Raw genomic sequence first — 15,536 nt, forward strand, 5'->3', positions numbered from 1 at the left:
GTGGAAGCAGACACTACTGACATTAGTGAGGACTTACTTGGTGTAAACCTGGTTAGAATCAGAGTGTAAATGTCACAGTTTGCAAAATGCATTCGATTTATACAGCAAGGCCTAAGAGGAGGAAAGATCTCTTGGAAGATGTTGAGAGACAATGCTCAGCATGGAATGGGAATAGTTTAACAGTAACAATCTTGTCTGTACAGATCTTAGATTATATGAGCCTTGGTTAGCTTAAGCTATCACTTCCATTGTGTGTTCCTGTGATTTCAGGGATTGTTAAACAGAACTCTGCTGCCAAGAATACTTGGCTTGCTTCCTACTTCAGCAGAGTCACACGAGCAGGGATGTCCGGTGAGCTAGCCACCCATTCAAAAACAAACCAGGAATCCAGACTTGTCTTACTGCTATTCTCCCCTTCCTCCAAGCTCAGGATGATACTCTATTTACAACACCCCTGTGAGGTAGCCGAAGTTGACAGTGACAGGCCCAAGGTCACCCAGGGAACTTCATGGCTGACTAGGGATTTGAACTTAGATCTCCCCAGGCCCAGCATGATCCTCTAACCCAGGGGTGGGAAATCTTAAGCTGGGGGGCAAATCTGGCCTACCTGCGGTTCCCCAGATGGCCCCACTCCCTATTTCCCACCATTTGGTGACCATTTGGTGGTTTCCCAGCCTTGGCGCAGTGTATTTCCCCATTCTAAGAGGTTGAAACATCTTTCCTAAGGCTTAGGGCACAATCCTATGATTGTTTAGACAGGAAGGACTTTTGAGTTTGGTTCTGGGCAGGTGCACAGGGATATCTTGTTCTTTAACTCTTCGTGTATGTCTGCCTGCTTGAGCCAGTATTTTGCACCTGCTCCTGGTTGGTTGACCCCAGGGCTCTAGTAAAAAGCCAAGTAGATCCTGCAAGCCTGAAGTCTGCCTACTCTTGATTTTAAACAGATACTTCTAGCTCACAACAACCTGAACCACAGATATAAGAGAGCTTGGACAAGGAAAAGGCCCTCTGGTATGACAGGAAGACAAAGAGTTAACTGTTCCACTGGGTGTTCGTCTGCCCCCACACACTCTTGACCCCTTGCTTCTAGGCCACTTTGCCTGTTGGTTGCTGGGCCTGCAAATAGGGCTGAGAAGGGTGGAGATATGAATAACGGCTGCTTGCAGATACCTCCTGAAAGTTGTGCTGGGTGCCATTATGGGTTGGATGAGGCCCAATATACTGACGCCAAATCCCTGTAAGACAAGTGTTGATGTTTAGCAGGCCTGGGGATTTGGGAAAGAATGTACCTGCTCTGGTCAGAGCCATGCTCCTCAAGAAGGAAGAGGCATGTAGCCAGGGGCTGCCTCTCAACCCTGCCTTCCTCCTGGATAGCCAGGAGGTGCAAGTAGCCAAGAGTGTGTGTTTTTTAACTAGCTTTTGCTGCAGTCCCTCCTCTCTCTATCTGGAAAAAACAAACGAACAAGATCCACACCAAGATTACACAAGTCTACCAAATATATATATATATATATATATATATATATCTCCGCAATTCATAAAATTCATTTTGACGGCACAGCATGTTACTTTCTAGAGTTTAAACATGTACATTTTTCTCTCTTTCATAGACCAGAAGAATAATTGTCCGTAGGGAGGAATAACTTCTATTAGAAGTGGGAGAAGGACGGGGACTGGATGAAGAGTTACTACTTCCTACCGAGATCTCCTCATATTTCCCCAATGTTATTCTAGAAAAAAATGAAGTCTTGAACCACATTTTTTAGAATATGAGAGAAGCTTACCGAGTCTCAAGCTTCTGCAGTAATTATTATCAGATTGAAGCAAGGACCATGTTTAAAGATCTCTGGCACAGCCAAAGCCGTGCAAGATTTCTTCCCCTGCCCTTCCCAGTTATTCATCCGCTAGATAGCATGGGAAAGGGTTCTATCCTAGTGTAGCTTTGTCCCAGACACGCCAATCTGTTTGGTCATGTGAGCCCCCACATGTGATCTGAAGTGGTATAGCCCAAACACAGTCTCGCTGCCTCTGTAAGAACTGGACCATTGAGAAAGAGCCCTCCTGCAAGAGCCAAGAGGAAGGCCATGTATGCTCGATTTCCCCAACCTGGAGCCTTTCCAATGTGTTAGACAACAACTTCCACAATCCCCAGCCAGCATGGCTGGGTATGATGGGAGCTGTAGCCCAACACATCAGGCGGACTCCAGCTTGGGGAAGGCTGGTCTACAGAAACTGAAAGACTGCTGGGCCAAGAAGCTGTCCCTTAAAGGCGGAAAAATATAGCACAGAAGGCTTGCAAGATAAAAACCCAGCATATTTGGTAACCTTTAGCAGCTAGTTTTGACAAAAATCACAAGAACTAGACTTTGAGATGGATGTACATTCAGATGAACCAAGCTAGGACTTAAACTTTGCAGAAGGATCAGGGTACCTGAAACCATTTCCCAAAATGAGTACAGCCATCTTCCCACTGTCCCTATCAATACTACCAGCTGGTTGCAAGTCTGCTAAATACTATAAATTCAATAAAATTGCACATATACAAACAAGATCCCCTACCCATCTTTAACCTATCTCCAAATAACTGAAAAAGTGGTTAGGCTTTTCATTTCTTCTACATCCTGATCCCTCCCCCCCCCCCCGAAAGAGTACAAACAGTTGAAAACTCTAGACCAAAGGTGGGCAACATGTGGCCCTCCAGATATTTTTGGCCTACAGCTCCCATCATCCCTCACCATTGCCTATGCTAGCTAGGGCTGATGGGAGTTGAAGGCCAAAACATCTGGAGGGTTACAGGTTGCCATCGCTGCTCTAGACCACCCTATAGCTAAGGAACATTGATGATAATTTTCTCCTCAGGAACTGTGAGCGATTTGGCTGTTTCAGGACGGTAAGGATTTGCCCTTTCCATGGCGCTGCTCCCTCAAAAAGAAGAGTATTCCCCAGGAGAGTCTGCCTCATGAAGATAGCTGGACTTGTCCCCAGAATCTAGTGTTTCACCTGATGGTTCCTCTTCTGGCTCCACTGATTGCTGGCCACTGGATTCCTGGGAGAGTTCTTTTTCAAAGTCATTCTGAAAAGACCTTTCCCGAGACATGTTGCTGGCAGACTCCACCATTTCCTCCATGTCCTCCACCTGATCCCAGACCATGTCAGCAAGGGATCTTCGAAAAGTGGTCGATCTTCTTCCACTAACTTTTACTCTCGGAGAGAAAGAAAAATTGCCCATGAACCTGTTAGACTTTGGTGTTGACATGCACATTCCATCCGGATTGTTCAAGGCATATGGTTTTATATGCTCACTGTCATCTGCAGCAGTTAGAAGACTCTCCTCTTCCTCATCTGAAAGAATTCTTCTTACTGTTTTCTTTTTATGACCAAAAGAAACCTTGCTATTGTCCATCAAGGCCTCACATGCTGTATTAGAACCATCCACAATCATAGATTCCATTATATGTTTGCTAGCCTGGAGGCTCCCGTTGTCGCCATTTTCTATTACCCAAGTGTGAGCCACAGAGCTACAGCGACTGTCCGCTCTTAGCTGAAAGCCTTCATTTTTGGTATCCTTCAGTGAACATTCTTTTTTGGCAGCATCTTGCAGCCCATCTTCAGAATCGTCTAAGAAAAGATTGAAATTAGTCTGGATTGGGGAAGAACAACAGAGAGACTCATTCTCCAGAATAATGTCACTCATCCCAGATTTCTGCACTGCACTGCAGCCCGACATTTTACTGTCCTGCAGCTGAAATGGTGATGCAGCTTCGAGCTCAATAATTGCACATGCCTCTCTGTGTGAGTTTGTAGGAACATCAGTCTCGGTTTGTTGCTTATCATCATCAGAAACATATTCAAATGACTGCTGCAATGGTTCCATTTGGACATCATTAAATGTGCTGTTTGCCTCAGCAGGTGAATGATGGGACATCCTTCTGGATTCAGGATTCCAGATTTCCTCGTTAGATAATGAGCGAGCTCGAGGAAAAGGAGATCTAGTGCTTAGATCATGTTTCTGTTCATATTCTAGTATCTTTCCTGGCTTGTGTTCTTTGCTCTTGGAGAGTGATGTATCCATATTAGGTATGTTCCAAATGATGTGTTCATCATCCACATCCTCACCAGGTGGATCACAGGACATTACTTTGCATACAGGGCTGCAACTCCCCTTGTTAGATAATGACTGAGCGCGAGGAAAAGGAGATCTAGTGCTTAGATCAGGTTTCTGTTCATATTCTAGTATCTTTCCTGGCTTGCGTTCTTTGCTCTTGGAGAAGGATGTGTCCATATTAGATATGTTCCAAATCATGTGTTCATCATCCACATCCTCACCAGGTGGATCACAGGACATTACTTTGCATACAGGACTGAGGTTCCCCTTGTTAGATAATGAGTGAGCGTAAGGGAAAGGAGATGTAGTGCTTAGATCATGTTTCTGCTCATATTCTTGTACCTTTCCTGGCCTGTGTTCTTTGCTCTTGGAGAGTGACGTATCCATATTAGATATGTTCCAAATCATGTGTTCATCATCCACATCCTCACCAGGTAGATCACAGGACATTACTTTGCATACAGGACTGAAATTCTCCTTGTTAGATAATGAGGGAGCCCGAAGAAAAGGAGATATAATGCTTAGATCCTGCTTCTGCTCATATTCTTGTATCCCTGCTAGTTTGTGTTCTTTGCTCATGGAGAGTGATGTCTCTATATTAGATATATTCTGAAGAATTTGTTCATCAGCCTTATCAATAAGTAGACTGGTCATTCTAGAGCTCACATTGACAATGTCATGGTCATCGTTGTCATCATCATCATCATCAGTTACAAGAGTGACAACTTCATCATTATTTGGGGGTTCAACAGGTACAGGTGGGGCAAGAGCATAATTTGGAGAGCATTTTGGTGGCTTTTTCTTTGGCTGGGTGGATGATTCCATTTCCCTCAGCCATGCTCCTTCAGTCGTGTTTCTGATGTTTCCCATCACTTGGTCTTTCAGCTGTGATTCTAGTTGTACCAGTTCTTGGGCTTTCTGTACCCTCTGTTCAATGTACCTGTGGGCTTCTTCATCCTCTGCTTCATCTTCATAAACCGTTCCTTGTGTATACATCAAGTCGTGGTCTGAAATACCAAATATTTCCAGCGAGTGGATGTAAGCAATGTGCTCATCTAACTCAGTATCTGTCTTCCTTTGGGTGGCATGCAAGGATTGCAACTGGAGCTGTGTTGCCGAGCTTTGAGTATCTCCCAGTGTGAAGAGCTCTCTTAGTTCTTGCTGAGTGAAATATCTGTATGGGTTCTTATTGTCTCCTGTGCTTTGCCGTATTAGTGAGTCTTTGAAGACTTGCCTTCTATAGATTTTCTCTTCCACTGTCCCACACGTAATTAGCCGGTAAATTACAACATTCTCTTTCTGCCCAATTCTGTAAGCCCTATCAACAGCTTGAGCATCTGTAGCTGGATTCCAGCTAGGATCAAAAATTACCACCCTGGTAGCAGCTGTTAAGGTTATACCAATCCCACCTACTTGGGTAGAAAGCAAAAAAATGGAGTAATCTCTGTTCTTCTGAAACACACGAATCCTCTTTTCTCGTTCCACCAAATGAGTCACTGTTCCATCAATGCGCATGAATTTAAAATGCCTACGAATTAAGAGATGCTCTATAATATCCAGCATTTTTGTTGACTGGGAAAACACCAGGGTTCTGTGCCCCTCCTCTTGCAATCGCTTCAGCAGGGCCATGAGGAAGCACAGCTTTCCAGACTCCTCCATCAGAATCTCATCAGAAATTTGTTCAACGCTTCTGTAGATGCTCAAAACCTCAACACCGTCATTTTCACCACCATCCGGCTCATTATAATTCGACATTTCCAGACCAAGCTGACTACATGCGCGTGCTGACAGCAGCCTGGGGTGATCACAGAGCTTCTTCAGAACACTTAGGTCAGCCAGCGGGGACCTTGTAGTCATCAGCAACTCCTTGATATGGTCCAATGACAGAAAGTTCCGATATATTTCTTCTTGTATGGGTGTTAAGTACAGCCACACAATGAAGTCATTTTTTCTGGGAAGAGAAGGCATTTCACGAGCAGCATCCTTACTGTGATCTCCAAGGAGATTGTTTTTAAGTTCATGCTTGACTTTCTTCTGTAGTTCATCTTTACTCCGTCTTAGGAAATACGGCTTGATGATGGACATCAGGTTTTCAGAGATCTTAAGCCCCAGTGCCTTCTCTCCTGGGGTTGCATCCTTTGCCCTAGCTTTTATGATAGGATTTTCATATTCCATCTTGAAGGTTTTCATTGTGCCTAGGAGCAACCCTTGACAAGCAAAGTCAAAAAGAGCCCACAGTTCTTTTAGGTTGTTTTGGACTGGCGTCCCTGTGAGAAGGATGCGGTTTTTGGAAGGGATGGCATGCACAGATTTTGTAGTTTTGGCAGATGGAGTTTTAATTTTATGCGCTTCGTCAAGGATGACATAGTCCCAGACAAACTCCTCTCCACCAAAGCTGGAGAGCTGCTGCCAATTCTTGAGGATCATTTGGTAAGTCGTGAGCAAGACCCCGTTTCTCCTCTGGATCCGCTGTAGATTTCTGTTGCGCTCAGTCTTGCAGGTCCCATGAAAGGCTTTCACTCGCAGTCCTGGAGTCCAGTTGTCAAACTCTTTCATCCAGTTGCTAAGAAGGGTGGTCGGCATAATTAGCAGCACAGACTGGATGAGTTCTGCGTCGAACATGCCTGAGAGGAAAGCAATTATCTGAATGGTTTTCCCCAAGCCCATGTCATCTGCCAAAATGCCACCTTTCCTTCCATCCCGGTACAAGCTGTATAAGAAGGCAATCCCTTCTCTCTGATGGTCAAATAGCTTATCATACATTTCTCCGTATAGCATCAGTCCACTCTGACACACATCCACAAAGCCATCCTCCTCTTCCTCCTCCAGACCTAGTGAAGCCAATGCCTCCTCTAGCTTTTTTATATTCATTGTCAGCTTTTCACTGGGACGGATTTCAAGGGCCTGTCTGAACAGTCCGATGGCCTCTTCCAGATTCCCATTTTTGGCCTCTTGCTTTGCTTGGGACACGTACCTGTAAAATATAATGCAGTATGCCAAGTCAGAAATACCCAACAAGACCAAATCAAGGCCAGAGTTTGTCAAGGATGGGGAGGAGAGGTGTGTCAGTGCTTTCAGTCCACATAACATGACTTGTCTCTGATACTCACTATTCTGTATTATTTATGTGCCACTTCAAAAAATAAAAATAAAATCCAAAGTGGCTTGTGAAAATCACAGATATAATAATAAATCACAGATATAATAATAAAAATGTCAAATATCAAATATCAAAGGAGGCAGCATAAAACAGTAGAAAGTAATTATGAAAAAGCCCTGAGGAATTAAAAAGACTTCTAACACTTGGCAAAAACAGGAAGAGAGAGGAGGCTTGGAGGAGGTCTCTGAGGAGAGAATTCTCCAAGGGTTGTGCCACCACCAAAATGGCTTGGTGCTTCCAGACAAGACTTTGATGGTGACATTGCCCGGCCTCATTTGTGGAATTTTAAAGGGGTGGGGTAGGGGCTTCCAGATGCTGTCATCTCACCTCATAACCTTCCTGTGTTTTCCCAACTCTTCTTCTGCCTTTTCTCTTAGTGCAGAAAATCCATGAAGAAAGAAAAGACAGAATAGCTGCACAATACCTTCTCCCTGGTGGCACCAGGAGTCCTCCCCTTGGAAGCACATGGGATTGTATCCAATGTTAGTCTTACTTACTTTAGAGCTTTTATATACCAGTTTGCATAGTAGAAATCCCAAAGCAGTTTACAACATATTACAAAAGAATACATCATTAAAAGTAAATCGCATTTCGAAAAGTTAATGGTTGGGAACAGCCAACCCCCTCTTTCTTAGTGTAGAACCACTGAAATGAATGAGATTTAAGTTAGACTAACATTGGATACTATTCCTACTGTATCTTTGGTGCATGTCAATAGGATCTGTATGAATGACAAATTCAGAGAGTAAGGCCTGATGATGGTCTTACGTGGTCCCTGAAAAGCTATGAATAATTACTTAACAAAATAAAAAGGAAGTCTTTCTCTACAAGGGCCAAGTCATGAAAAGAATTTGCCACACTGTGGCGTTTTATCATCCTTCCAAGATACTGCTAAGTAAAGGTAGCACAGAGTGTGAGGTTTTAAAGTACAGGAAAGCATCTTCTTTCACACCAAAGTTGATTTCGCGTCCTGGGAGTTGTAGGACATTTTTCTATCTAAACATACGTAGGATTGCGTCCTTATATGCATAATACTGTTCACTCACAAATGATGACAGCTAATTAGGAATGTGGGAGAAACTGTAAGTTTTCACCCATATTATCGACAAAGCCACCAATTTCTCAGATCACACCTTTTGGCAGTGCAAGACTTTAATCTAGCTGAGCATAACACAGTGACAGAGGTCAAATTATTCAAATAACTCCAGCACAGATAGGAACACACCTTTAGTCCTTTCTCGGGCAGACAACAGAGGTAAAGTGAAACATGGTAGTCCTAATACTACCAAAGCTGAATATTGGTTTTTAGATCCAAGTAACTGGTAGGTTTTTATAGTTTTCAAAACTTATAATTTTCAGCCACTCTTGTTTCTTTCAGCTTTCAATGCATCCCAAGTTTGTTTTGAGTCTAGCAGAGCCTAATTCAGCTTTTCCCAACCCGGTGCCCTCCAGCTGTGTTGGACAACAACTCCCAGCATTCACATGACTACACTGGTTGGGGATGCTAGGAGCTGTAATCCAAAACAGCTGGGAGGTACCAGGTTGGGGAAGCCTGTCCTAACCTGACTAAGGCTGCAATTCTATGCACACTTACCTAGTCGTAAGTCCCATTGAATTCAGTGGGATTTATTTCAGAGTAGACAGCCCTGCATTGGCTAGGTGGTCGCCTCCAAGTTCGGATGCGGCCGCCTATCCCCATAGGACTGTGCCCTAGGTCTGGTCTGAACAAAAATATAATTGATTTTTTTTCCTAATGGATCAACACAGCTACCTACATCTGTGTTTACCACAGCTTCACAGGTGATGGTTTACAAGACAGAACAGAGCAGCCTGGAATGTCCCCTGTATTAAGAAATACATACAAATGATGCCCAAAACAGTGTTAGACATACTTGAGAACAATATTTAAGAACTGAAACCTTTTGAATATTATACTTTCATTAATCCAGCAAAACCCAGAAACCACTTGGAAGAGAACAGCTTGGAACAGCAACTACAGAGCTAGCCAAATCAACAAAATTCACCAGTCACACATGACTGGGAGTATTGCAATATCCTACAAAAACATCCACAGAAACTTCATTCTGCTATCCTATCTGGGCAATAATAAGTATTCTGGGCCAGTTTTCTAGAACACAAAGGTCTGAGTTTACTAAGCTGACCAAATCCGCCAATCACACGTGAATAGATAAAATTGATACAATAAGCAACAACAAAGCTTCCACTGCCCTTGAAGCTTATGGCAGAAGGGCTATCAAGAAACATTAAAAAAAAGAAAGAAAGAAATTTGGGGAGAGGCATTCTGCAGTCTGAGTAAGAAGAGAGATGAGCATTTTTGCAGTGAAGTTTTGGACAGAGACGAGGAACAGTTGTAATAAGGGGAGCCAGATTAATGATATGCAGAAGATCTACTGTGTGGAAGGATTTAATTTGCATTCAAAGCCATTTGGGCTTTCTCAAAAGTTGACATTCCACACCATTTTCCAGAATATTGACTGTTGCCTGGACCAGGCACCAGAACATAGTTTCCATGGATGTTCACTCCCAGCTAGTCATGTGAGACTGCTGAATTTGATTGGTTTCGCTCACTCGGAAGTTGACGTTCTGGGCCATTTCTGTAGCCTAGAATGGGTACCAGAATGTGGTTTCTCTGGACATTTTGTTGCTTATTGCATAACTGCCATGTGTGGCTGGTGAATTTGGTTGGTTCACCTAGCAGGGAAGTTGGTCTTGTAGATGGCTTGTGGGTGTCAAGGGGTTACGTAAAGGTATAATATTGGAAGGGCTTCAGTCCTAAATACTGTTCTCAAGTGGCTTAAAAACACCGCATTGTTTTGGACATCATTTTTATATTTGCTAATGAAGGGACTGTTCTGGGCTGCTCCTTTCCAGCTTTTACACTGTGCTCCTTCAGAGGGCAAGTCTGCTTAAGAAACCAGCCCGTTCAGTGAGGGTTACTCTCAGTTAAGTGGGTGTAGGACTGCAGCCTCAGTTCCACTTTCACTTTTGGTCCAAACCAGGCGCCTCCAACATCCAAAATCAGCCAAAATCAGCCAACGGCCCTTATTTATTTTTATTTTATTACATTTCTATCCCACCATTTTTCTTCCTTAAGGGACCCAAGGTGGCGTACATAATCCCCCTCCTCTCCATTTTAGCCTCACAACAACCACCCTGTGAGGTAGGTTGGGCTAAGAGTCTGTGACCGGCTCAAGGTCGCCCAGTGAGCTTCATGGGGACTAGAACCCTGTCAGGGATGCTCTGACTTGGATTCCAGCACTGAGCAGGGGGTTGGCCTTTATGGTCTTATAGGTCCCTCCCAACCCTACCATTCTTTGATTCTATGATAACCCGGGTCTCCCGACTCCCAGTCCAACGCTCTAGCCGCTACAGCACACTGGCTCTCGCTGCGTAGGCTGGATCCAGACTTCATCGTACTTGGAGTAGACCCACTGACGTCAACGGGGCTTTAGCCATGACTAGCCTACGTCCCGCTGATTTCAAGGGGCCTCCTCTGCCGAGGTCTGGATCCAGGCCAGTCTTGGCAGTTGGCAGGGAAGGCAGACAAAATTTCTCCTCCTAAACAGCGCAGGGAACAAAGTCCGGAACTTGGGTAGTATCCAATATTGGTCCTGCTTAGAGGCGACCCGCTGAGGTGAATGAGATGCGAGATGTCACAACTGACCCGCGTCCAGCCCGTCTCAGCGGGTCTCCTCTGAGCAGGGCTGACTGGATCCTGCCCTTGGCCCCCTGTGAGCTCTCGCGGTCAAATCCACGCGCGCCGCCCGCGTTACCTGCGGTACTGCGCCAGCCGCGCAGGATCATCGCGCTCCACCGGCGCCGCCATGACGGTGCCGAGCGCGGGGAAGGAGCCCCGGTCGATGCTCGAAAGCGCGCGCCAGCGCCCGCGCCTCCGCCCTCCCAGCCTATCACCGCGCGACATGCAAACCAGGAGCTGCGTGTCGACCACTCAGCTCGCTCCGAACGCCTTCTCCGGGGGGGGGGGCGCTGCGCCATTCAGGAAGGAGCGAGCGGCCGGCCAGGTGCTCCAGCGCCGTCGAGCTCGGCAGCCTCTCCGCGGAGACGCGAAGGAGAGGCGCGGTTCCGGCGGGCGGAGGCACGTCGGCCTGCCTCTTGCACCTCCGCCCGTGCAAAAGAAGCGGAAACTCCGGACTTTTGCAGGAGCCGTGAGCAAGGGCGTCTTTAAAACACCCACCCTCCAGGGCACGGGCTCCGGATCTTCCGAGCTGTGCTCGGGATCTTTTGGGCTGTCCTAATAGCCATTTTTGTTTTACATTTTCCCATTGACTTGCTTGCATTGGAAAACAAGAATGACCGTAACTTTTGTAGTTTGTCTGATAAATACATGAAATTTGGAAGCTTGGTAGCCCCCTTGATGCTGATTGAATCTGCCAAATTTCAGGCAGTTAGGTCCAGTGGCTTTTGTGCTAGACACAGGTAAATGTTGCTATTTTCAAGAAAATCTGCCAAAGCAAAGAGCTATAATTTTTTTGTGCTCCACATATGTGCATGGAATTTGTGGGCCTGTCAGCCCTCATAGAGCTCACTGAGCCTGCCAAATTTGAGACAGGTAGGCCTAGTGACTTTTGTGCTAATTTTTGTGGTAAAATTTGCTTTTTTCAAGAAAATGTGTCAAAGCAAAGAGCTATAATTTCTTTGTTCTTTCACATAAGCATATGGAATTTGGAACTTTGGCAGCCCCCATGGAGCTGATGGAACCTGTCAAAGGTCAGGCAGTTATGTCTAGTAACTTTTGTGCTAGTCACCGGTAAAGTTTGCTATTTTCACGAAAATCTTCAAAGCAAACAGCTATATATATTTTTTGTGCTTCCACATATGTGCATGGAATTTGGGGACCTAGCAGGCCCTATAGAGCTGACTGAACCTACCAAATTTCAGACAGTTGGGTCCAGTGGCTTTTGCGTTAGCCATGTGTAAAGTTTCCTTTTCTCAAAGTCTAAAACAGAAAGTAAAAACTGTCAAGTCACCCAGGGGATTAGAGATCCTAATCAGAAGGTGTTTAAGGTGACCATTAGGAGGTCACTATCCCTAATCTCTGTTGTAGGATTTTTTTTTGAGGCACAAAAAAACCTCTCTCCCCCTACTTTTCTTTTCTGCTTTTACATACCCACTGTTGGGAACTTGCCTGCAATGAAATTTTGAAGAGGGAGAAGGAAGGGAAGAAAGAGCTCCATGTGAAATACTGGTATTTCACACAGCATCTGATTTTACTGCCCTGCACTGGAACTGTTGGATTCTGCAGAAGTTTAGTAGCTTCAGTACAGCAAAGGATCCAATCAGCCTCCACAAACTTTTTTCTCCCCCTCCACTTTAATTTCTCGTAAATAGCTGTAGGAATCAAATATCGCCAAGGGAGGGTTAGGACAATGTGGCTTCATGATCGAGAAACTGCTGGGGCTTTTAAATAGGTTCTACAGTTTTTAAAAAGCTAGAAAAAGCCCTCAGCCACCTCACCTCATAAAGTTCATTTAAAATACATTCAATCCTTGCAAACCCTGCACAGCCTCCTAAATTCCTCTGAAGTACTACCTCTCTGAAAGGAGCCACCTGGTTTAGGGAATTCTCTCTGCCCCCCAACCCTGTGCACATTTCCAATGACCATTCTTCTTTTCTTCTTCCCTCCCCTATCCTGTTCTTTCTTTCTTCCTTTCTCTTCTTTATTCCATCCAGAGCATATCTTGGGGAATTCTTAAAGAGAATTCTCTTCCGTGGGCAAGAGAAGTTCTGAACTGTATTTGACTTTATACAAACAGACAAGAGGGTTGCTTTTTCTCCTTCTCACTCAATTCTTTGAGAAGAGTGGGTTCACATGGTTGCAGAGAAACAAATCTGGGGCTGTTTTGTTTGTCAGTTGCCATTATCCAGCAATAGGAAGGGCTGTAGCTCAGTGGTGGAGCACAAGCTTGGCATGCAGAAGGTCCTGGGTTCAATCCCCAGCATCTCCAGGTAGGGCTACAAAAAAATCCTGCCTGAAACTTTGGAGAGCTGCTGCTGCCAGTCAGTGTCAACAATTCTGGACTAGATGGACCCAGGGCCTGACTCAGTATAAGGCAGCTTCTTATGTTCCTATGAACAAAAAGCTTTAATTAAAAAAAAATAGGAGTTTGGGGTTTGTTTATTAAGTGGAGGGGAGATAAATATTGCTAATTTATGCAATCCTATGTATGCCTACTCAGAAGCCCAGTTATGTTTAATGAGGTTTACCCTCAGGAAAGTGTGTATAGGATTCCAGCACAAGTTACTTTTGCAGGGAGGTTTGCACCTCGTTGTTCTGCATGTTTACTCAGAAATAAGTCCTGAGTTGTGAGCATGGTACTGCAGGCTTAATACAGTGCCTACGCAATTCCATCTAATAAATTGGCTAACCTTTCAGCTCAGTCCTATGCATGTTTTGTCATGTGTGTGTGCGTTTTTAAATTTTGCATGAACTCTAGCTTCAGTGGTGAGGGAAAGGCACTTAGTACATGCTCAGAGTTTCTCCATAACTTAGCCCTAGTTTTGAAAACAGACTCATTGGCTGAATCCTGGTGAAGTTTTGACACAAATAAAGTTATGGGGAGGAAGATACAATGAGAGCTTGTGCATAACAAGGAGGCGGTAGAGAGGAGTTGCACAAAACAAGACATCTGTTTTTATGAAGAGTTGCTGGAGGATGGTAGGAGGAGGGATGGTTGCATGGAGGGGAATAGAATTGGTAGGGGAAGAATGTAAGCGCTCAGTGGTGAAAGAAAAACATTCTGCACATGCTCAGAGGCAATCTATATTTAGGAACACAGGAAGAGCCGTGCTTCATCAGACCAAGGTCCACCTAGTCCAGCATTCTGTTCACACAGTGGCCAACCAGAAGCCCATAGGAAACCCACAAGCAGGACATGAGTGCAATACCACCTTCCCACCTCCTGCTAACATTGGTGAAATGTAAATAAATTCTAGTCATTCTAAATTTGCATGCATGTATATCCTTCAGAAACTTTGCAGGTTTCTTGCCTGAGGGACACCTCTAATGACCTGTGCATTTTCATACAAATTTATCCAAAAACTATTGGGGAAGGGATGAATGGAAGGGAAAGCAAATCACTCCCTCCCCCAAATTGGAGAACTCCCCTTTCACATGAACTGCTGCACCTATCCTTCTGAAACTTTGCTGGTTTCTTACTGTAGGCTGTCTGTAATTTTCAGAACAATGGTCCACAAGGAACATAAGGAGATAACTATGTCCTCTTTTGGAGACCACAAAATGTCAAGGCCATCCTTGTACAAAAACCCTTGTGGCTATCATTCTGAAATTTGGCAGACATGATCTCCTCTGATGGGGCAATGAATCCTGAAATTTTTATCCAATTCTTCCAAGGAATAAAAATGCTATCGGCCGTTCCCTTTAAAAGAAAACCAAAATATAAACCCTGCACCTATTTTTCTGACATTGGGCAGGTATAATCCCCTTCTAGGGGGCTACTGTGCCTGAAATTATCATCCAATTTGGACCAAGAGAAAAAGTTAACAGTTTTTTTTTTCTAATTTCCCATGGTAGTCAACAGGAAGCATAAAGACTTATTTTTCCAAACATTGACTCAGGTTTGGTGTTGAACTAAAGTGGTCTGACTACAAATTGGCCAAAGCAGAAGCTTTGCTGAAAATGCTGAAATGCTGATTCAGCCAAAATGCTGAATCGGGTCTGAGTTGAAGTTGGGTGGGGGGGTCAGTGCACACTTCTTATGTATGTATGTAATCTATACACACACACACACACACACATATTAAACATGCACTTAGACTCGTGTGTGTGTGTGTGTGTGTGTGTATATATATATATATATATATATATGCAAATTTGTGTTATGGGCCTGTGCCCCGGATCTTGCAAGAACCACGCAATGCCCCTGGCTGTGACTGTACAGCACCGTGTCTCCCCCGGAACAAAATGTGGGCAGAAAATGAGCAATTCGTACTCATTCTAATTCTATACATGTCTCCTCAGAATTAAGTCCCCTTAAGTTCTACGGGCTTACTAACAGGTAAATGGGTATGGGTTTGCAGCCTTATTATTTCATTATGCTTTTTTTTAAGTGTCCCTGCTATTGCATAGTCTCCATTGTTTTCTATGGGCAGCTATCACTTAGGGAGACCCCCCACCCCCTACGGTGTCCAAAGTCACCCTGGAAGGTACACCCTGTGTGTTCATCTAAAATTCAAGTTTACAGATTGCCCTCGAGTCAATAATAAGATGGG

General features: G+C 44.5%; 1 protein-coding gene across 1 annotated transcript; it reads right to left on the bottom strand.

Moving 5' to 3' along the window:
- Positions 1-2,862: 2,862 nt before the first annotated feature.
- On the bottom strand, positions 2,863-11,342 carry LOC146338569 (DNA excision repair protein ERCC-6-like). The gene is made up of 2 exons (XM_084814053.1): positions 11,060-11,342; positions 2,863-7,079 (listed from the first exon to the last, which is right to left on the bottom strand). The coding sequence occupies exons 1-2, from the start codon at positions 11,206-11,208 to the stop codon at positions 2,924-2,926; spliced, it is 4,305 nt and encodes a 1,434-aa protein (XP_084670179.1). The 5' UTR covers positions 11,209-11,342; the 3' UTR covers positions 2,863-2,923.
- Positions 11,343-15,536: the final 4,194 nt, after the last annotated feature.

This window comes from Heloderma suspectum, chromosome 9, assembly GCF_057233095.1.
Source record: "Heloderma suspectum isolate Gila_16-S chromosome 9, 16-S_ref, whole genome shotgun sequence".
Lineage (NCBI taxonomy): Eukaryota > Metazoa > Chordata > Lepidosauria > Squamata > Helodermatidae > Heloderma > Heloderma suspectum.

Excerpts from the sequence above, each read along its gene's own strand:
- LOC146338569 (XM_084814053.1), bottom strand. The coding sequence starts at position 11,208 with ATGTCGCGCGGTGATAGGCTGGGAGGGCGGAGGCGCGGGCGCTGGCGC. Across the intron at positions 7,080-11,059 it reads CGGCTGGCGCAGTACCGCAG|GTACGTGTCCCAAGCAAAGC; the intron begins GTAACGCGGGCG and ends TATATTTTACAG.